General features: G+C 38.1%; 1 protein-coding gene across 16 annotated transcripts in view; it reads right to left on the bottom strand.

Moving 5' to 3' along the window:
* PLCB4 (phospholipase C beta 4) overlaps window positions 1-22,162 on the bottom strand; it is a 411,667-nt gene that overhangs the window by 163,742 nt on the left and 225,763 nt on the right. For 14 of the 16 annotated variants that reach the window (XM_063720670.1, XM_054541571.2, XM_063720669.1 and 11 more), the window contains one exon: window positions 8,248-8,346. In XM_063720670.1, the coding sequence (XP_063576740.1) occupies window positions 8,248-8,346 (99 nt within the window). Of the gene's footprint in view, window positions 1-6,488; window positions 6,502-7,690; window positions 7,701-8,247; window positions 8,347-22,162 lie in introns of those variants that run through there. The other 2 variants (XM_054541585.2, XM_054541584.2) reach the window with 2 other exon arrangements.

Below are 22,162 nucleotides of genomic sequence, written 5' to 3'. Positions count from 1 at the left end.
TGCGCATCTCTAATAAGGTTCTGGGTGGTGCTGATGATGCTGGCTTGGGGACCACACTTTGAGGGAACTACTGCTCCACATGAGGGGCTTCTGCCTGCTTCTCAGAGTTCTCCTCTTACCATGCCCTGACCATGATGATCACCACCCTTGGTGCTCTTCTTTCGACATGCCAAGACTATGTTTGCCTCAGGGCCTAGCATTTGCTGTTTCCACGTCTTGGAATGCTTTTCCCTTAGTTCTTGGCCAAACTGGCTCCTTTTTAAAAATTTTTTTTTAGACAGAGTCTCGCTCTGTCGTCCAGGCTGGAGTGCTGGAGTGTAGTGGTGCAATTTCAGCTCACCGCAACCTCTGCCTCCCAGGTTCAAGCACTTTTTGTGCCTTAGCCTCCTGAGTTGCTGGGACTGCAGGCGCACACCACCATGCCTGGCTAATTTTTATATTTTTAGTAGAGAAAGGATTTTGCCATGTTGGCCAGGTTGGTCTCGAACTCCTGATCTCAGGTGATCTGCCCACCTCAGGCTACCAAAGTGCTGGGATTATAGGTGTGAGCCACCGCACTCGGCCAATCTAACTCCTTCTTATCATTCAGCTACAACTTCAAATGCCACCTCCTGAATAGGGCCTGCCCTGACCACCCAACCCACAGCAATGTCCCCTCCCCTACTCCTCAGTGTCTGCCTGTCTCTCTGATCCCTCTATCACTCCTTTTAGTAACATAACAGTATTGAACACTGCTGGAAACCATTCATTTCTATGCTTATTGGTTTATTGTTGGTCTTCTGCCACTGGACTATACACTCCCAAAGGACTGAGACTTCGTTTGTCTTGTTCATTGCTTTATCTCAGCCTTCTAGAACAGTGGTTCGCACCATGGATTAAGTTGTAATGACTTTAAAACATTTTCGAATTGTTAAAGGGCCAACTGTACTCAAGATTGTTTAACATCATTAAGTTGCTATATAGCATGTTGTAGCCTAATGATTCCAATATGATAATCCACATACAATATACAGAGTGTGTGATAGACTCATATAAGTATACACATTTACAATCTTACCCCTAATTATAATTCAGAATATTCCGTCAGAGGTTCTTTTTCCTCAAACCTTTCTGTATAAACAGACTTTCTGTTTATGCAGGCGGGGTTTCACCACATCTCTACTAAAAATACAAAAATTAGCCGGGCATGGTGGCACATGCTTGTAATCCCAGATACTCAGGAGGAGGCTGAGGCAGGAGAATTGCTTGAACCCAGGAGGCGGAGGTTGCAGTGAGCCAAGATCGTGCCATTGCACTCCAGCTTGGGCGACAAGCACGAAATTCCGTCTCAAAAAAAAAAAAAAAAATTCCTCTACCCTGAGGAATGCAGTATCACCCACATGAGAGGGTGAGTGAAGGAAGACCATGGCTGTGAGGGTCTTGGGGTCCTCATTCCTTCATCCCATCAGGCAGCAACAATCACCCTGAGAGAGGAGGACTGAGAGAGGAAGATGCGCCCATGTGTCCGTCCTCTTGGATCATTTATTACATTCTTCCCTTTCTGTTCAATGTATTTTTAACTAGTATTAATGTGATCATATACAAAATGCTTCTTAGGTACTACAGAAGATATCACTTTTGCTTTTGGTTCTTCATCATTTCAGAAAGAAACAATATAAATGCATCCATACACATATCCCCTTCTCTGGCATTCTCTCCACCTTGCATCAGAGCTGTCCAGTTCCTGTGCTAGAAATTCCAACCTCATTCTACACTTATTCTCTCACATATTCTACATCCACCAGGTTAGAAAAATCTTCTCATTTATTCTTATACTCAAAATCCTCCCGTATTTCTCCATATGTGTGACTGACTGTCCATTAAGTCCTTCAAGCCCAACACTACCCCCCAGACTACTCCCACAAGGAATCCAGCTGCATCCACTTGTCACTGGTCACCCAGGACTGATCACTGCCCTGCTGAAACCCCATCAAAGGTTCCCTAGAGCTTTCAGAATCAAATGCCAATGTCCTGGGCTGGAAAGTAAACCCATTGATGGTGTGGACACTGGCCATCTCTGTGCCTTCACTCCTGTACTCCACCGCCCTACCCTCTGCCCTAGCTGGACAATCCCCTTACCCCCTCAATAGAATGTGCTGTCATACTCATGCCCTTGCAGAAGCCCTGGCCTCTCTCTTCCTCTTAGCTGTGCTTTGAGTGGTTGACTGACTCACCTATCAAGACTCAGCCTGAAAGGGGCCTCCTCATTGAGGCTTCTGGGGTCAGTCCCCCAGCCCTGCTGCCCCTTCCTCTCCTCTCACACCACAAGGAGATCATTCTACCACCTTTCTTATCACAATATGCAAGTGGAAGAAAGTGGAGGGGTGAGAGTGAAAGGGCTTCAGGGCCACATACTGAAAGCCTGGAGTTTAAAACTGAGAAGCCCAGCCTGTGGTGTTGGTGGTATAGCGGTGAGTACAGCTGCCGTCCAAACTATGAAGCCAGTACTTACTGCAGTGCATAATAAAGTGGCACCAACAGGTTTCTTTTCCATATGTCCAACTCTAATAGAGACAGAAGCTTAACAGGACTCATGGCAAGACAGCCAGTAACTAAACTAATTATCCACCAGGAATATGCAGAAATTGGTTTCTTGGGATAAAAACACAGCAATTTAACTCCATTTAACGCATTTTCAGTACTTTCTCTCCCCCAACTCCAAATTTGATATTATTTTATTTTTGGTTTGTGATTGGCTACTTTTACACTTTAAATCATATATGCAAGCCTCTATTGTACATCAACTGCCAACCTTCCCTCTTGCTGAGAGCATAAAGCCTCTGGCCTTTCCTCTGTTTCTCCAAGTCCCTTCTAATTTCCAGCATCTGTCTGGCACCCATACTTTAAATAGACAAAGGTAACAGCTTTTTTGTTATGCTTGGTCAAAAATAATTAAATGTTTTGTCTACCCTTAGGTTGATTATAAAAGTTGAAAAACTAATAGGTTGATTATAACAGTTAAAAAACTAATATTATTATGATTATTATCATTTTGATGACTGTTAGTATCTTTTAGTGTAAATACAGCTATATCTGGACACTTTTATAATTGAATTTAAATTATCTAAAGCTTAAAAATAATATGCAAAGATGGCTATCCCTCTTTTCATTGTTACGTCAAAGCATGATTGAAGAGGCATACCTAAGAATGATTTACTTCTATAGAAAAATGTATTTTTGGTTTGACCTACTATTTACTGTTGTTTGGGACCTAGATTCTTCGAAGTTTAATAGATAGCATTTTTCTGCTGTTATTCTATAATGATGTAGATGACTTGTGTCCAGTAGAAAAAGGCAAATCTATAATAGGTTATAGTTTTATTGCCTTATAGGACATTAGCCAGTTTTGCATCTAATTGACAAAACTTATTTCACTTTTCCTTTCCTTTCCTATGTAAAATTCTCTTCCTCAAGTGCTCTTGGAACTAGCTTTATCATCCTGCTAATGTCCTCCCTGATTAGTTAAATATATCTTTTAATCAAAATACTTTATATGAGCCTTGTGTTTTTAAGTCTTTTGAAAATTGTATTTGGAAAGCGCTTTGCTTTGCTGATGAACAGCCTGTGGGGTGTAGGCTGCTTGAGCTTTTCTGAGCTTCATGGTGTGGCTGCTCACAATTTGATTTCAGAACCACCTTGGAAAGAGGCCAAAGTCAGCCTGTCCCACTGTGCCTGACTTTAGGTTTGTATTGACCCTGCACTTTGATACTCCTTTGATCCTGACACTTGCAATAATTGTCTCAGTTTTCCTCTATCATGTGTGTGTGAGTGTGTGTGTGTGTGTGTGTGTATAGGGTGGAAGGTGGCGAGGCTAGTATAAAGACCAAGAAGACCAAGACTTTGCTAGGAAAAGGGACTCCATCTAGGCAGCTGGACTCAGATACAAGAAAGTCCCATGGGCAAGAAGAAGGGGTAGCCCAAGCTGGGATTTCTGATGTGGGAAAAATGAGGCCAGCGGCTGAGGTGAGTCATCTATAAAACATTTGAACCCCTGCTCTGGCTGCCACCAAGAAGAATTGGCTGATGAATTCTGTAGATTCCAATGGAATGCACTGAGAATGTTTCTTAGTGTCAAGAAAGGAGGATGGAATTTTTAAATCTGGTTGTAGTTTGAGTTGATTATCTATGCCATCCAATAAGAAAGCCATTAGGCCCATGTACCTATATAAATTTGAATTTAAATTATGTAAGATTAAAAACTTAAGTCCCTTAGTCCCAGTAGCCACATTTCAAGTGCTGAACAGCCACATGTGGCTGCCATAACGGCAACACAAATGTAGACCATTTCTATCATTGTGGAAAGTTCTGTTGGTAAACACTTATCTATGATGGCAGTCTCTTTTTAAGAATAAAGCTCTTTTTAGATTTTGTTTGTTTTAAGGACATACTTTGACTTTCAAGCTTATGCAAAAGGGAAGATCTCAGGAGAGTCTGGGTAGGAGAGTTTGAGGTGAAAGGGGAACCAAACAGCTCAGGATGAGGAGGGACTTGAATTTTGAAGTTTTCTTCTTTAGATTGAGAGAGAGAAAATGTCTGACAGTTAAGAAAAAAGTATCTGGAAAAGTGAAAAAGGACTCTGAGTGTGATTAAAATAAAATAAAGGAAACAGGAACATGCATCTTGATGGAGGAGAGGGACAAAGAAGAAAAAAGAGAGACAACCCTGGCTGGGCTGGCTTATGAAACTTATTCAGCGTGATCTCCGATTTTTAATCTTAAAGTTGTCCTGGTGTGTGATGCAATTCTCCTCTGCTGCCACTAAGTCTTCAGTAAAAAGTCTACTTTATACAACATCCTTGTATTTCTGGGATTTGATGTTAAAATGGGTTTAGGGAAGGAAACAAATTGGAATAGCCAACAGTCCTGGAAACTCAATGGTAGCGAAGCATTTGAGGACAGAAGTCATCACCAAGAGTGGGTAAGCACCTAGGAATTCTAGGAAACACTGGGAAGGCCCTGACCTGCCAGGGAATGGGTTCTTCAGATCTTTGATGTGGATATTATAGGAAAGTCAGGGGGCTGGTTGAGTTAGAGATATCTGGGTTGCATGTATTTTTCAAAGCACTGCTATTTCTCTCCCCCACAAGAGACGAATCTGTATTTTAAAGATTTAATGTTAAGCATCACTTAGGAAACAAAATATATTTTGCATTTAAGTAACGTGTAAGTCAAGTAAAGTTAGAGAAGTACAGAATTAGAAGTGTCATGGTAATATAATCAGATGCTACAACACAGCCTACCACTTAGGTCATTTGTAAAAATCTGGCTGCCTCAAAAATAATTCTTCAGTAATGCAGAAATAATAAAATAAACTTTAAATGCATTTGCACTTACTACATTTATTATTTTTAAAACAGTGCCTATTAAACATTTTTCCTGCTTACTCCCTGCTTCCTTTTTTTTTTTAAGACACAGTGTCACTCTGTCACCCAGGTTGGGGTGTGGGAGCGTGATCTTGTCTCACTGCAACCTCTGCCTCTTGGGTTCAAGGGATTCTCCTGCCTCAGCCTCCCAAGTAGCTGGGACTACAGGCATGTGCCACCACACCTGGCTAATTTTTTTGTATTTTTAGTAGAAACAGGGTTTCACTGCGTTAGCCAGAATGGTCTCAATCTCCTGACCTAGTGATCAGCCCGCCTTGGCCTCCCAAAGTGCTGGGATTACAGGCGTGAGCCACTGCGCCGAGCTGCTTTCTTTAAACAAATACATGGAATACAATTTTATGTTTACCTGCTATTTGAGTTCATGATGATAACGTTAGTTATATGGTGCTGACAGCATTTATGCCCCTTCACAAAAGGTACCTTTGCTATGACACTTTAGGGATGCTTGGGTTTTGTTTCTCTAATCTTGTTCCTCCCACTGGCTTTCAGCTGTAATCCCTCACGGCTGTTCATGTACCAACCACAGAAATGAACTTTTTCTGCTTACATGTTGTTGCCTTAAATGTTTTCATGGCTCTGGCTCTAAAGAACTGAGTCTTACAGGAGTGGGGAATAATTTTTTTTAAACTGGCTGTCATCCAGCTTGAAATATTCTTCAGCTTTGTGGTTTGGTATGTTATCATGAAAACACATGTTTACTTTATAAAGTTAAAATGTTTTTGCTCAAAATCCTAGTAAAATAGCACTTGAAAGAGTTGAAAGCTTAGTTACATTGTATTTAATACTTGTTCAAGGGTTCTTTTCTTCTAACTTTGCCTAGGTTGTAGAGGAATCCAGAGGAAAAGCAAATGCCTTTAGAAGCACAGGTGATCAGTATTTCCTAACATGAGCTGTGATGATTAATAATCAAAAAAAATCACAAGAAATAAGAAGGATTCAAATGAATCTCTGGTTCATCAAATCACATTTCACTGTTGTCAAGTACTTTTTTCTCCAATAGCTTTTTCTTACATAACAGTAGGAGATACACTGAACCAATGATTGCATGTAATCTCTTCAAAATTACCTTCTCTGAATTATTAGTCTGAATTGGAATCAACTGGATCTAAAATCATTTTAGATGCTAGACATCCACAAAGAGTTTGGTGGTTACAGGTATTCTGCTAGTCCCTGGAGAGAAAAAGATAAGTAAAATATGATCCTTGACTTCAAGAAACTCAGAATATAGTTTGAGAGAAAGAAACATTAAATAAAATGTGAAGGCAGTGTAAAATATGCAAGGATAGGTTAGTGGTGGCAAAAAAATAAGTTATCGCCTCTTATTCAATGGGTCAAGGAAGATATCACAGAAGTGGAGATTCCTCATCTGGGTTCTGAGATGAGAGGAGTTCACCAATCAAACCAGTCGGAATAAATACATTTCAGGAAGAGGGAGTAGCATAAACAAACCATGTAGTAGAACAGTTTATGGGGGAAACTGTAAGTGGTTTGCTATAGTTGAACATACGGTGTACGTTGGAAACTGGAGAGAAGTGAAGGTGAGGTAATTAAGCAGGAGCCAAATTATAGAAGGCCTTGTATTTCATTCTGTGAACTTCCCTTTATGCTACAATGGGAAGTGATGGAAGCATTTTAAACACAGGAGAAATGGGATCTGCTTTATATTTTAAAAATATTACTCTATGATCTCAACCATGGGAGAGAGAAAAAAAAGAAAAACAAATATGAAAAAAGACTAGAAGAAAACTGCAAAAGAATTAACAGTGCTTGCCTCTGGATGGCAGAATATTATTCTGTTTCATCTTATAGCAGAACGCAATTCACTGTTATTTCAATTTCAGACATATGAACAGCTATTACTTCAATATTTTAATTCAAACAAGGAATAGTGACCATGTTTAGGTCCATCCTTAGCATTTGCAATTTTGTTTACTTAAAAAGTGACTATCCTGTAAATCTAGAGATGCACCCTGCAGAAATATCAAGTCAACAAGTATTAAGCTATGTCAGCTCACAGAAGACCTAGTTTCTGCATCTGACAATCTGGACCTCTGGGAAGATCAGCGAATTAGCCACTTCATACATTTCATTGATTTTGAAAGGAACCAACTCTGACTCTAAATGAAGTTTTAATATGTTTTACATTCAACTTTTTGGTAAAGGAAACATCAATTTCATTATACACTCCTTCCAAAGTCACCTCAAATTCAAGTACAACAGAAGAAAAATCATGCATTTACAATGCAAATGAGGCTTTAATTCACCTACCCAGCCATTCTGAACAGATTGGCGGCCCAAAGCCCCTGCTCTATAGAAAGTCTGGAGTCATCACCACCTTGCAAGGGCACAGACAATAAATGATAGAATCAGAGGCATGCAAAGCTTTGGTCAAAATGGTTTGTATCAATGAAATGAGCAAAGCAATGACTGGCACAAAGTTCAATCACTATTACATTTATAACACATACAAAGTTATATGTAGAATGACTGCCAAAAGCACTGCATTAAGCAAAAACTGTTACTATATAAAACCCATCTGTAAACTGAGAATATTAATAGCAACAACCTTGTAAGGTTGTTGTAAAAAATTAAACAAATAATACATATAAAATGTTTAGAAGGTCATCTGGCACATAGTGAGCACTCAAAAATTTATAGTGTCATTATCATTATTACTCTATCTCATAACTTGCTTCTTTTCAACAACTCCAACCTATAAATCCTAAAGATGTTCTTACTTGCGTCAAAGAATATTTACTCAATACTGTAATTAAAATTTAATAATTAGAATGTTTTGAGAGAAAAGATTAATAACACTTCTTTACCTCTTCGTATCTGTCAAATACTGCTCCTTCTTGCAAAAAGGAAGGAACTTCCTTCTGCCAGTTAAATTCATATGGTTTGGCCATGATTATATTCAAGACCTAAAAATGAAAAAGAATAGCTCATTAGTATATAAAATGAAAAAACAATTGAGGATGGTTAATCACTTCACATTTCTGTGTTTGCAGAAGATTTTCTTTAAATATGTGGAACACGTTTTTTTCTTCTTCCCTTTGTCTGACCCCCAACTTGCTTTCTTTTCTCTAATCCTGGAGATATCATAATCAAGAAATACCAGAGGTGATCATTTGGGAAGTTTCCATTCCCTCTCCAAATCCTATAAAATAACAAGATGTGCATATATATATATATATTTTAAAATCTGAAGGCACCAGATAAAATAAGGAAACCATAGACCAAAATCGATACATAAGAGAGGCCTGCTGTAAATAGCTAAGGGCACTATGGGCTTGAAGACAAACATATGGGCAGGAGGAGCCCACAGGGTATAAGTTGCAGAATCACGTAGGAAGAGCCAGAATTTTTTATAGCTCTTGGTCCTCTCTTTAGCCCTCCTTTAGGCTCTCTTTCCCCTACCCCTTTGTTCTTCACCCCTTGGGCCACGCGGGGAACAAGAGAACATCTGATTTTTTTTTAAATTTATTGTTATTATACTTTAGGTTTTAGGGTACATGTGCGCAATGTGCAGGTTAGTTACATATGCATACATGTGCCATGCTGGTGCACTGCACCCACTAACTCGTCATCTAGCATTAGGTATATCTCCCAATGCCATCCCTCCCCCCTCCCCCTACCCCACAACAGTCCCCAGAGTGTGATGATCCCTTTCCTGTGTCCATGTGTTCTCATTGTTCAATTCCCACCTATGAGTGAGAACATGCGGTGTTTGGTTTTTTGTTCTTGTGATAGTTTACTGAGAAGGATGATTTCCAATTTCATCCATGTCCCTACAAAGGACATGAACTCATCATTTTTTATGGCTGCATAGTATTCCATGGTGTATATGTGTCACATTTTCTTAATCTAGTCTATCACTGTTGGACATTTGGGTTGGTTCCAAGTCCTTGCTATTGTGAATAGTGCCGCAATAAACATACGTGTGCATGTGTCTTTATAGCAGCATGATTTATAGTCCTTTGGGTATATACCCAGTAATGGGATGGCTGGGTCAAATGGAATTTCTAGTTCTAGATCCCTGAGGAATCGCCATACTGACTTCCACAAGGGTTGAACTAGTTTACAGTCCCACCAACAGTGTAAAAGTGTTCCTATTTCTCCACATCCTCTCCAGCACCTGTTGTTTCCTGACTTTTTAAAGATTGCCATTCTAACTGGTGTGAGATGGTATCTCATTGTGGTTTTGATTTGCATTTCTCTGATGGCCAGTGATGGTGAGCATTTTTTCATGTGTTTTTTTGGCTGCATAAATGTCTTCTTTTGAGAAGTGTCTGTTCACGTCCTTCACCCACTTTTTGATGGGGTTGTTTGTTTTTTTCTTGTAAATTTGTTTGAGTTCATTGTAGATTCTGGATATTAGCCCTTTGTCAGATGAGTGGGTTGCGAAAATTTTCTCCCATTGTGTAGGTTGCCTGTTCACTCTGATGGTAGTTTCTTTTGCTGTGCAGAAGCTCTTTAGTTTAATTAGATCACATTTGTCAATTTTGGCTTTTGTTGCCATTGCTTTTGGTATTTTTTTGCCATTTGGTATTTTTTTGCCATTGCTTTTGATAAGCAACTTCAGCAAAGTCTCAGGATACAAAATCAATGTACAAAAATCACAAGCATTCTTACACACCAAAAACAGACAAACAGAGAGCCAAATCATGAGTGAACTCCCATTCACAATTGCTTCAAAGAGAATAAAATACCTAGGAATCCAACTTACAAGGGACATGAAGGACCTCTTCAAGGAGAACTACAAACCACTGCTCAAGGAAATAAAAGAGGATACAAACAAATGGAAGAACATTCCATGCTCATGGGTAGGAAGAATCAATGTCGTGAAAATGGCCATACTGCCCAAGGTAATTTACAGATTCAATGCCATCCCCATCAAGCTACCAATGACTTTCTTCACAGAATTGGAAAAAACTACTTTAAAGTTCATATGGAACCAAAAAAGAGCCCGCATCGCCAAGTCAATCCTAAGCCAAAAGAACAAAGCTGGAGGCATCACACTACGTGACTTCAGACTACACTACAAGGCTACAGTAACCAAAACAGCGTGGTACTGGTAACAAAACAGAGATATAGATCAATGGAACAGAACAGAGCCCTCAGAAATAACGCCGCATATCTACAACTATCTGATCTTTGACAAACCTGAGAAAAACCAGCAATGGGGAAAGGATTCTCTATTTAATAAATGGTGCTGGGAAAACTGGCTAGCCATATGTAGAAAGCTGAAACTGGATCCCTTCCTTACACCTTATGCAAAAATCAATTCAAGATGGATTAAAGACTTAAACGTTAGACCTAAAACCATAAAAACCCTAGAAGAAAACCTAGGCATTACCATTCAGGACATAGGCCTGGGCAAGGACTTCATGTCGAGAACATCTGATTTTGAGACAGCCAGCTCATAGGGGGTCCCTGGAGAAACTCCAACCAGCCTGCCCACTGAGGTGGGGCCTCGGGATGTTCACAATGTTTGTAGCAGAGAGGAGTCTGGCCCCTCCTCCTTCTGTGTGGAACTTGGGATTCCAATGGCCTGGAAGGAAGCCCTCTAGCAGGGATTCTGGGCTTGCAAGAGTCCCTGTTGCCCCCTTTTCTTCCTTTTTACCCAATGAAACCCTGTCTTACTCACCATTTAAATTGCCTGTGAGCTTGAATTTTCATGGCCATGGGACAAAGAACCCCATTTTTAGCTGAACTAAGGAAAAGTCCTGCAACAGTTTTATCATAGACAGTGAGTAGGACATTTAAAGAGAGGCTAGGCACTGTTCAGGGTGGCTCCCTGCAACTAGGAAGAACTCAGCATTCCTTTTACCCATCCTTGCTGGCAACATGCACCATGTTATGTATGCAATAACTACAACCCAAACATCTTGCATGACAGGGGAGCATACAACAAAGAGTCACCAAATAGTTAAGCAATGCAAAGAACATAGAAGAACACCAAACACATAAAGTAAAACTTACACCCAAGGAAAGAGAGTGAGCAGGAAAAACAGGACCTGACTTCAGCATACTGATTTTTTCAGAGGGAAGAGAGAGTATATTCTGTTCCTAAAATATAAATAACTACAGATACTAGAAATTTAAAACAAGATTGTTGAAATAAAACTTAATAGATGAGCTGAATTGTAAAGAAAACTCAGATGAAGTGTTGAGCCAAGGAATTCTTAAAAATGCAACACCACGCCGGGCTCAGTGGCTCACGCCTGTAATCCCAGCATTTTGAGAGGCTGGGGGCGGGGGGGGGGTGGATCACCTGAGGTCAGGAGTTCAAGACCAGCCTGGCCAACTTGGCAAAACCCCATCTCTACTAAAAAATACAAAAATTAGCTGGGTGTGATGGCAGGCACCTGTAATCCCAGCTACTCGGGAGGCTGAGGCAGGGAGAATTGTTGAACCCAGGAGGCGGGGGTTGCAGTGAACGAAGATCGCATCACTGCACTCCAGCCTGGGTGAAAAAGTTAGAGATATAGAAAATAGAAAGGAAAGGTTTAACAACCTTATATGGAGACAATGGAGGGATGGAAATAAAGTAACAGTAGAAGAACGTTTCTGAAACCTGAATATTTGAGTCCTCAGTGAAAAAATCCACTGATTACACATAGTATAAATGGGGGAAAAACATATACACCCCCAAATATACCTCATGGTGACACTGAAGACACAAAATATGCAGAAATTATGAAATCTCTCAAAGACGCAGGAAGAGAAAAGATAATCTAGAGGTAAATGACAATGAGACTGATATCAGGTACATCATCCACAACACTAAATGCAGTAAGACAATTTTAAAGTTCTGTGGAAAATAATTTTGGATTTAAAATTCTGTGTTCAATACTGTTTCAACTTTTAGGAGAAAAATGTAGTTATTTACAGACTTGCAAGTAATCAGAAAGATTTAGTAATCTACTCTGAAAAATTTAATGTATTATATACTCTGTCAGGGGAAAATAAATAGAGAAATAAGAGAGATATGGGAAATAATGTTAAGAAAAATAAAGTAAAAAGAAACAATAGGCCTACTCTTAAGTCTTCTTGTACTATGCCAAAAAAGTAGAAAAGAAAAAATATATTTAAAAATTAGCCAACCCAAATCCTAGATTATATCAATATATGAGTTGTGGCCAGTGAGGTGGTTGGAGGAACAAAGTTTGAGAGAAAGGGAAGTAAAACCATTTTGGGAGGGGAACAGAGATACTAAAAACTCTAGACATTAGTAGGAAAATAGAAGTTTAAATATGGGTGCTATGAATTTAAGAGTTCTCCTATAGAAAATTAAAATTAAAAAAATATAACTTCCAAATGATTAGCAGGGGAGAAATAGCAAAAGAAACTTGAGCCTCTTTTAAAAAGTAAGCAGATAAAGAATGGAGAGAAGACAGGAACATATTAAAAGTAGAAAACACAAAATAATTGCCATTCTAACTGGTGTGAGATGGTATCTCATTGTGGTTTTGATTTGCATTTCTCTGATGGCCAGTGATGATGAGCAGCACATGTATACATATGTAACTAACCTGCACATTGTGCACATGTACCCTAAAACTTAAAGTATAATAATAATAAAATAAATAAATAAATAAATAAATAAAAAGAAAACACAAAATAAAATGACACATCACTAAGCATAGTAAATACGAATTGGTTAAATTCACTCATAAAAGAGGTTTTCGGATTAGGTAAAATTATGGTTGTTTACAGAAATATTTTGAAAACTATCTAAGAAGTTTGAAAATGCACGGTTGTTGGGGGGAAGGGGGCGGGATAAATGACGAGTTACTGGGTGCAGCACACCAACATGGCACATGTATACATATGTAACTAACCTGCACGTTGTGCACATGTACTCTAAAACTTAAAGTATAGTAAAAAAAAAAAGATAGAACTAAAATTTTTTAAAAAAGAAAAGAAAAAAGAAAATGCAGGGATGAAAAAAGATACCATGGGCACATGCTAAGAAAAAAAGAAAACAGGTGTAACAATAACATGAGACGAAACAGACTTCAAGAGAAAAAGCAGAGAGAGAGTAATAATACATCATATTAACTGCCATTAATATCTAAGCATGTGACCACAAAGCATCACAACATTTGAAAATTGACAAAGTACAAGGAGAAATTAGCAAAGTCACAAACAGGAGACAATGATTCTCAGAAATTAACAGAATAAGAAGACAAGAATCTCGAAGATCTGAATATCATACTTAATAATTTAGTACAAACAACTTAAATAACTCTAACACAATTTAAATAACAGTACTTAATGAGCTTTATTCTCTCTCTTAATATATTTATTCTCTCTCTAAATACATTATTTTTTTCTTTCCCTTTTTGCACCCTGGCTACCCACACACATGTGACAATCTCAAAATCCGATCACGATTAGGTCCTAGAGGAAATTTCAGTATTTTTCAAAAGGCAGAAAATATTGTGGTCATGCTCATTGACAACAAGGAAACGTATAAATTAATGACAGAGGGTGTACAACATCTATATACATGGATATTAAACATTCACACCCCCCCACACACACATACATACACCCCTAAATCATTCTTGAGTTAAGCAGAAATTATAAACTTTTTAGAAAGAAAAAATGAGAGCATTACAAACCAAAACCTAGATATGTAATATGTAGCCAAAAAAAAAAAAAAGTAAAAGTAAAACAATGATCAGTAAAAGCAAAAGTTAATTGTTTTCTGAATTGGATATATATTTGGCAAGTACTTAGAGCAAGAGTGAGAGATATAGAGAGAGGGAGATTTAGGTGGGGGCAGAAGGGAGGATGAGGAGGAGGAGGTGGCTGCAGCACAAACTCACAACATTTACAATGAAAAGTGGGATATAATTAAAGAAGGAGAATGTGAACATTCTAAGAGAATACTGTGTATAACTTTAATCAGAATATTTTAAAAGCTAAATAAAGTATATATCTTTCAAAATTAAAATACATTTGGCTTAAATTACTATAGCCATTGTCAAAAACAGTATGGAGGTGCCTCAAAAAACTAAAAATGGAATTTTAGTTTTTTGAGGAACTAAATGATCCAGAAATCCCACTTCTGGATATTTACTGGAAAGATTTGAAATCAGTAGGTCAAAGAGATATCTGCACTCCCATGTTCAATGCAGCACTATTCACAATATCCAAGTTATGGAATCAACCCAAGTATCCAACAACAAATGAATGCATAGAGAAAATGTGGTGTATTATACACAGTGAAATATTATTCAGCCTTACAAAAGGGAAGAAATTCTGTCATTTGTGACAACATGGATAGAACTGGAGAACATTGTGCTAAGTGAAATAAGCCAAATACAGAAAGACAAATATCCATGTGCTCACTTACATGTGGAATCTATAACAGCTGAACTCATAAAAGCAGAGAGTAGAACAGTGGTTACCAAAGGCTGAGGGTAGGGGGAATGTGGAGTTGATAATCAAAGTATACAAAGCCTTCTATCAGTTAGACAGAAGAAATAAGTTTGACTTTGAAACCTTTTGCATAGCTTGGTGAATATAGCATGTATGTACACACATAACCACATAGCTTCTACCCAAGAAGCTTAGAAACAAGCTTCTGAGGTAGATGATGTGCATTCATGCCTTCTATGCTATAAAACAGATCTGCAGAGAAAAATAGACCCACAGACCCCCCTTAATAACCAACTACAGGGAGCTAAGCGTTAGCTTGAAAAATACATTAAAAAACAACACGGTGGCCACCCCAGTTTGCCAGGCTGTGAAGAATGGTGGGCAAAACATCTCTTTTCTGCAGAATTTTATGTGTTCTATGATTGTCTCACTCCTGACAACCATCCCTTTTAATTCATCCCTTTGGTTTCATTTTAAATCAACAAGAGGCTTTGGATACAAAAAGTTTATATCAAAAATAAAAATGAAAAAAAAAAAGCTTTTTACAGTTTGCATCATCTTCCATTGGTTTAACTCTGGTTCTCCCAGCATCAACATGAGTACCCAGTATATGATGTTTCTTAGACCTCACTACTATTCTTAATTACTAAAATATTCATTTCTACCTTGGGTACTAATTTCATCACAATAGTCTCACTATATGAAGAACTTTGGAGGTGAAGGAGGAGGGTAATTTCGACCTTAATCTCTTCTGCAGTGGAGGTGAAAGTTCATTTCATTGCTTATTCCTTCAGAGCATTGGGGTTCAGAACAAGGTAAGAGGTATTCTGGCAAAATGATGTTGGAGTATCCTGAGTGTTCCCAATTTGAAACCGGTGGCTGTGGTCGAGGCTGTTCTTTGTGCTATCTGTGGAAAACTTCCTAGGGCCTGGCATCAGGGGCACTAGCTGGGTTATTTTACATACATGGTAAAATGATGACCTACAGACTAGAAAATGTTGAGCCAGCCAATCCTGTTTCACAATAGTTTGATCCAGATAATTGATTTAAAATGGGAACAAATGAAGGTACACATTAGAGTCCCAGTGACTGCAGAGAATGTTACAGGGACAGTTACTTCTTTTTAAAAGAGGGGAGGAACTGGCCACCCTATAACTACATTCTTATTGCAATTATCTCAAATCCCCACCCACAGCCAACTGGTTTAAAAAAAAAAAAAAAGGCTTTGTACCATGCCAAAAGTTCCTCTTCTCAAATTCTCTAGCTTGCCTTCCAAGGCCTCACTTACAAGATATTTCAAGGTTTAATTGTCTCCTCCACCTCCTAGAATGGCATCATCTCACCATGCAGAGCCCACAGGAAAGGATCCACCTTCTCTTTGAGGAACACGGGAAGTGAAAGAGAATTTATATTGTCAAAGAATAGACAGCCTGAAACCTCTTGCAGTGTAAACACATTGAGCAGTTACTGGGAGGCGGCCAGAAGGCTTTTAAATAGTCGCATTGTTCTAAATCCTTGTGCAACTGGATCAGATTAGCTATTGCACTGGGGCAGAGGAAAAACTCCCTGGACTGCAAGAAACTTTGGAAGCAGGGGACAAGAAAGAAGGGGAGTCCTAGAAGGTCTTGTTCCAGAGCAAGTGGCAAAAGCTCCTTCTAAAGATGATAATAAGAAACTGGCAGAGTTAGGAGGAACACAAGGGGGCTGAGGTGGGCTGTCGAGGGGCCAAATATTCAAGTAGGACACATGTGCATTACCCATAAAGATGGCCTTCTATCCATTCAGTTGGGGTGAACCAAGGAAGAGATTTGGTTTTCTTGGCCTCCTCTGTCCTAAGTCTTTAAACCTGCTGTCTTGTCTTCCTTGCTAGACCTATAAGGTGGTCTTCAGGAATTACCAGACCACCTATCTCAGATGTGCTGGATCAACTTTACAGTCAGTGCTGCTCACCCTCCCTCACCACCACCCCCAACCTAGACCAGCTTAGGTCAATACTTTCACAAGGAATTTTTTGTCTCTGGACATGTGCCTCACGCTCTGGTATAGAGTGAACAGAGGGCAGTATGTGAAACCAGGCATATCTAAGGTACCTGGGTATGGTAGGCTGAATAAATGGCCCCCAAAAGATACCCACCTCCTAACTGCTGCAACTCGTGAATGTTACCTTACAGGGCAAAAAAAGGACTTAGCAGATGAGATTAAGCGAAAGATCTTGAGATGGGGAGATTATTCTGGATCATCCAGGTGGGCCCTAAATGTCCTTACAAAAGGGAAGCAGGGGAAGTTTTGACACAAGCAGAAGAGGAGGAGGAAATGCGACTATGGAGGCAGAGATCAGAGTGATGTAGCCACAGTTCAAGAAGAGTTGGCAGCCACCAGAAGGTGAAATAGGCCAGGAATGGGTTCTTCCCCACAGCCTGGAGGAAATGTGGCCCTGAAAATACCTTGATGTCAGATGTCTGGCCTCCAGAACTGTGATAGAATAAATTTCGGTTACTTTCAGCCACTAGTTTGTGCTAATTTTTTATAGTAGCCCAGAAAATGCATATATTGGGCCCCCTGAAGCTGAACACCTTTCTTAAAAGAACTAAAAAGTTGCCAAATAAATTTGGAATGCAGTAGAGACTGCTCTGATTTGAAGGGAATGGTCATTCAACATATGTGTGTTCAACTGAATCATCAGAGGAAAACAGAAAGAAAATTACAGAATAAACTTCATCTAGAAATGAATTCAGATCATTCCTGTCCTTCTGTTCCAAAGCCCCTTTGAGGACTAATGACATTATTTCTGTATACTCTTCCCCGGGTTCCAAATGTCTTGTAACAATTTTGCATCTTAGCAATAAATACAAACTTCAAATCCTGCAGCTCCCCCGAAGCCAAACAAGGTATTCTTCACTTTTTATTCCTATTTGTGAAAAAATGAATTCATCTGAAAAAGCATTTGCTTCTACTTGATAACATATAGCTTTCAAGTGAATAAATGTACCATGACTCAGTTATAAATTTTATTAAGTGCAACTTTTAACTTCAACCTTATGACAAAAAAATTTTCCATAACAAATTAATCCCTTTCCCATCCAACCATACAAATCCCATTAAACCAAATAACCCATGACCTTCAATGACCTCATGATGGCACAACCAAGGTTGTTTTCCAGAACATAGAGAGTTGAGATAAAATTTCCACTGACCAAAGGTAAATTAGTTGAATCTATCACACATATTTCAATGCCTTGCTCTTCAATCTTTAAATAAGATTTCCTTATATTTCTAAAAACATATCAACAAGCTGTCATCAGATCATCCAGGGCTTTTAAATAAATGGCTTTACCTCAAGTAAGAATCTAATTTGACATTAATGTATTGCATCATTAGGGATAACTTTCCCCATTTGCAAAAATACCTCCATTTTTATTAAGCCATTAAATAACCTTTTCAAAAAACATATAAAGAGTACAGGAAGAAAAATATTATAATATGCAATGCTGTTGAGGGATGGGGTGAGGGCATTCTTGTCTATCTGGTAAAAAAGAATTTTGTAATACATTTCTACAGCCTTGAAATATCCATACTCTTTTATCTAGTAATTCTACCAGTAGGATTTATCCTATGTAAATGTGTACAAAATCTATGTACAAGAATACGGTTGTTGCTGTTTATGGTAGAAAAATATTGGCCTTATATAAGCATCACTAAGCAATTGATTAAACACACTCTAGTACTTAAATACTGTACCCATTAAAAATAGTACTTTAAAGGAATAGTTATTTGCTTAACAATAGCAAATTTAGAAGAGTTTCTAAAAATATTCACAACTCTTGTGAAGCAAAGACAAATGCTCTTAACATACAGTTAAGAAAAAAAATAACCACAGGCTATAAAATTGCACAAGAGTCTGATCCAAATTTTTATGTTATATATTATACACATATTGCTTACATACGTACACTGTTTTACAATGGGAAAAACTAGCAAGACATATACCAAAACAAATAGTAGTTACAGCTAGCTGATGTAATTTTAGGTAATTTTCTTTTCTTTAATACTTTCCTGTATTTAAAAATATTCATAGTGACTATAATTTTTATATTCCAGAAAAAATATTTTCTAAAGCAAATGGAGGATACAATTTTAAAACTTGTTTCTTTTCATATAAATTAGTATTAAAATAATGTCTATGTTTTCTAGCAGAAATCTTGGCAAGAACAAATAACAGGAAGAGATAAATACATAAAGCTGTAAAACGCTGTCCTTCCCTTTCAGAATTTAAAACCTTCACTGTACAATGGGAGCCTTCACACATCCCAATTATGACTGATCCTTATTGATTACTTAGTAAGGAGTTACTTAATATACTGATTAAAATGAATGTTAACTGAAACCTCTGCAATACTTATATTTGGGAAAAAACTGATTGTGATGGTACTGGAATTAGACTTTAATGAATTCTGGGCTACAAGAAATCTATGGCCTTTGCTATGATTTATCTAGTATAAAGCATCACATGATTAAAAACAATTTCCTGGACTGTATTAAAAAGAACACAAATTGCATAGGAATAAAATAAAAACAGAAAGCAAGCATTCGCTATTTGTCCCTGCCTCTCGTACTTCAATATTAATCATAATTGAGGGGCAAGTGTAACTTCCTTAAAATTTAATAATTAAAAATAGATGAATAATAATATTAAAGTGTATTACCTTTATAAATTTATTAGTGACATTTGTGATCATGCTATTGGTTCCATTATATCAAGATTTTACAAAACATGTCTAAAACATGTTTAGTTACCTGGGGTGAAGATCCAGGTTTATAAGTTTATTAGATGACATTTGTGATCATGTTATAGGTTTCAATCTATCAGGATTTTACAAAACATGTCTAAAATATGCTTAGTTGCCTGGAGTATTTAGAGATTCAGATTAATTTAAATATAATGAATAACTGTCAATATATTCTAGGGAAGAAAAAGTAATATCTTTCCTCATCCATCACAAAGTTCATGGCTGAGACCCTCTATAACAAAAGACAGATTAACAAGAGACATACAAATTTACTTAATGTAAGTTTTATGTGACACAGGAGCCTTCAGAAACAAAGACAGAAATTGACATAATTGTATATTTCTATGTTTAGTTTTGATAAAGAATGGATAGTCATATAGAAGCACGATTAGACAAAAGTGGGTATGATATAATGGTCATGAACTGGGGGGAACTGAGAAAGGTCTCTTCAGATTCTTCTTGGTATCTTTGTGTTATCATTCCTTTCCTTCAGGCATAAAGTGGGACACCTCTCACATGAAGGTGTCTCAGGAAAGGTCAGAGATTGACCTTCCAGCTTCTGCAGTTTTCTCAATTTCCTTTATCTCAAAATACTCAGTATGTCAAGGCACCATGTTTTCAGGTATTGTGTTCTGAGCCCTGGCAATTTAATTCAATCTGCAATAATCAGTTTCAAAGAAATTAGAATACAATGAAGTATAACAGCTTCCTAAGAGAATAACTGAGCTGTTTCAAAAGATTGTTTGGATGTTGGTTTTTGCCTGTAGCAATTCCCTTGGAAATGACATCTGAGTTCCTATGCCAGCCCTCCAAAATCCTCTAGAACACATCAAGGAGCTGAAATTGTATTAAAAGTACATAGTTGTCCATGACTGAGGTTTTCCAGCCTGATAATGCCTTGTCATTCAACTTTAGATTGGTGCAGGTGAGGGTCCAAGCTAGGGAGCAATAATGGGACAGGAGGGCTCAGTGGCAGAAGTGGGGCCTATCTATACGTGATGTCCTCTGAGGGGTCACGTTCTTAAGTGCTTAGTAAATCCACCCCTGGCTCAACAGTATTTTGATCTTTCAGAAACAGAAGATAGTTTGTATATTAATCTTTTTTAAATTTCAATAGGTTTCTGGAGAACAGGTGGTGTTTGGTTACCTGAATAAGTTCTTTAGTAGTGATTACTGAGATTTTGTGCACCCATCACCCAAGCAGTATACATTGTACCCAATGTGTAATCTTTTATCCCTCACCCCACTCTGACCCTTTCCCCTGAGTCCCCAAAGTCCACCATATTATTCCTATCCCTTTGCATCTTCATAGCTTGGCTCCCACTTATGAGTGAGAACACGTGTACACACATATTAATCATTTTTATAGTAGTGAATTACAGAAGTGACTGCTAGAAAGAAATTTTTTTGATAGCATCCAAGATATATCAACCTTTAGAAAAAAAAATATATATAGTGTGTGTGGGGGGGTGGGATATAGAAGCCTGAGGAAAGGAATATATAATCTGAGTTTTTCTCTTTCATGAATAATAAATCTATTTTAGTAGAATTTGTTTTTGACATATTATAAATATGCTCCAGAGTAAAAGTCATCTTGTTTCTTTTTTTTTTTTTTTATACTTTAAGTTTTAGGGTACATGTGCACAACGTGCAGGTTAGTTACATATGTATACATGTGCCATGCTGGTGTGCTGCACCCATCAACTTGTCATTTAACATTAGGTATATCTCCTAATGCTATCCCTCCCCCCTCCCCCCACCCCACAACAGGCCCCTGTGTGTGATGTTCCCCTTCCTGTGTCCATGTGTTCTCATTGTTCAATTCCCACCTATGAGTGAGAACATGCGGTGTTTGGTTTTCTGTCCTTGCAATAGTTTGCTGAGAATGATGGGTTCCAGCTTCATCCATGTCCCTACAAAGGACATGAACTCATCATTTTTTATGGCTGCATAGTATTCCATGGTGTATATGTGTCACATTTTCTTAATCCAGTCTATCATTGTTGGACATTTGGGTTGGTTCCAAGTCTTTGCTATTGTGAATAGTGCCTCAATAAACATACGTGTGCGTGTGTCTTTATACCAGCATGATTTATAATCCTTTGGGTATATACCCAGTAATGGGATGGCTGGGTCAAATGGTATTTCTAGTTCTAGATCCCTGAGGAATCACCACACTGACTTCCACAATGGTTGAACTAGTTTATAGTCCCACAACAGTGTAAAAGTGTTCCTATTTCTCCACATCCTCTCCAGCGCCTGTTGTTTCCTGACTTTTTAATGATCGCCATTCTAACTGGTGTGAGATGGTAACTCAATTGTGGTTTTGATTTGCATTTCTCTGATGGCCAGGGATGATGAGCATTTTTTCACGTGTCTTTTGGCTGCATAAATGTCTTCTTTTGAGAAGTGTCTGTTCATATCCTTCGCCCACTTTTTGATGGGGCTGTTTGTTTTTTTCTTGTAGATTTGTTTGAGTTCATTGTAGATTCTGGATATTAGCCCTTTGTCAGATGAGCAGATTGCAAAAATTTTCTCCCATTCTGTAGGTTGCCTG

The sequence above is a fragment of the Pongo abelii genome, chromosome 21 (assembly GCF_028885655.2).
Source record: "Pongo abelii isolate AG06213 chromosome 21, NHGRI_mPonAbe1-v2.0_pri, whole genome shotgun sequence".
Lineage (NCBI taxonomy): Eukaryota > Metazoa > Chordata > Mammalia > Primates > Hominidae > Pongo > Pongo abelii.
This window is presented reverse-complemented; position numbering and strand designations above follow the sequence as displayed.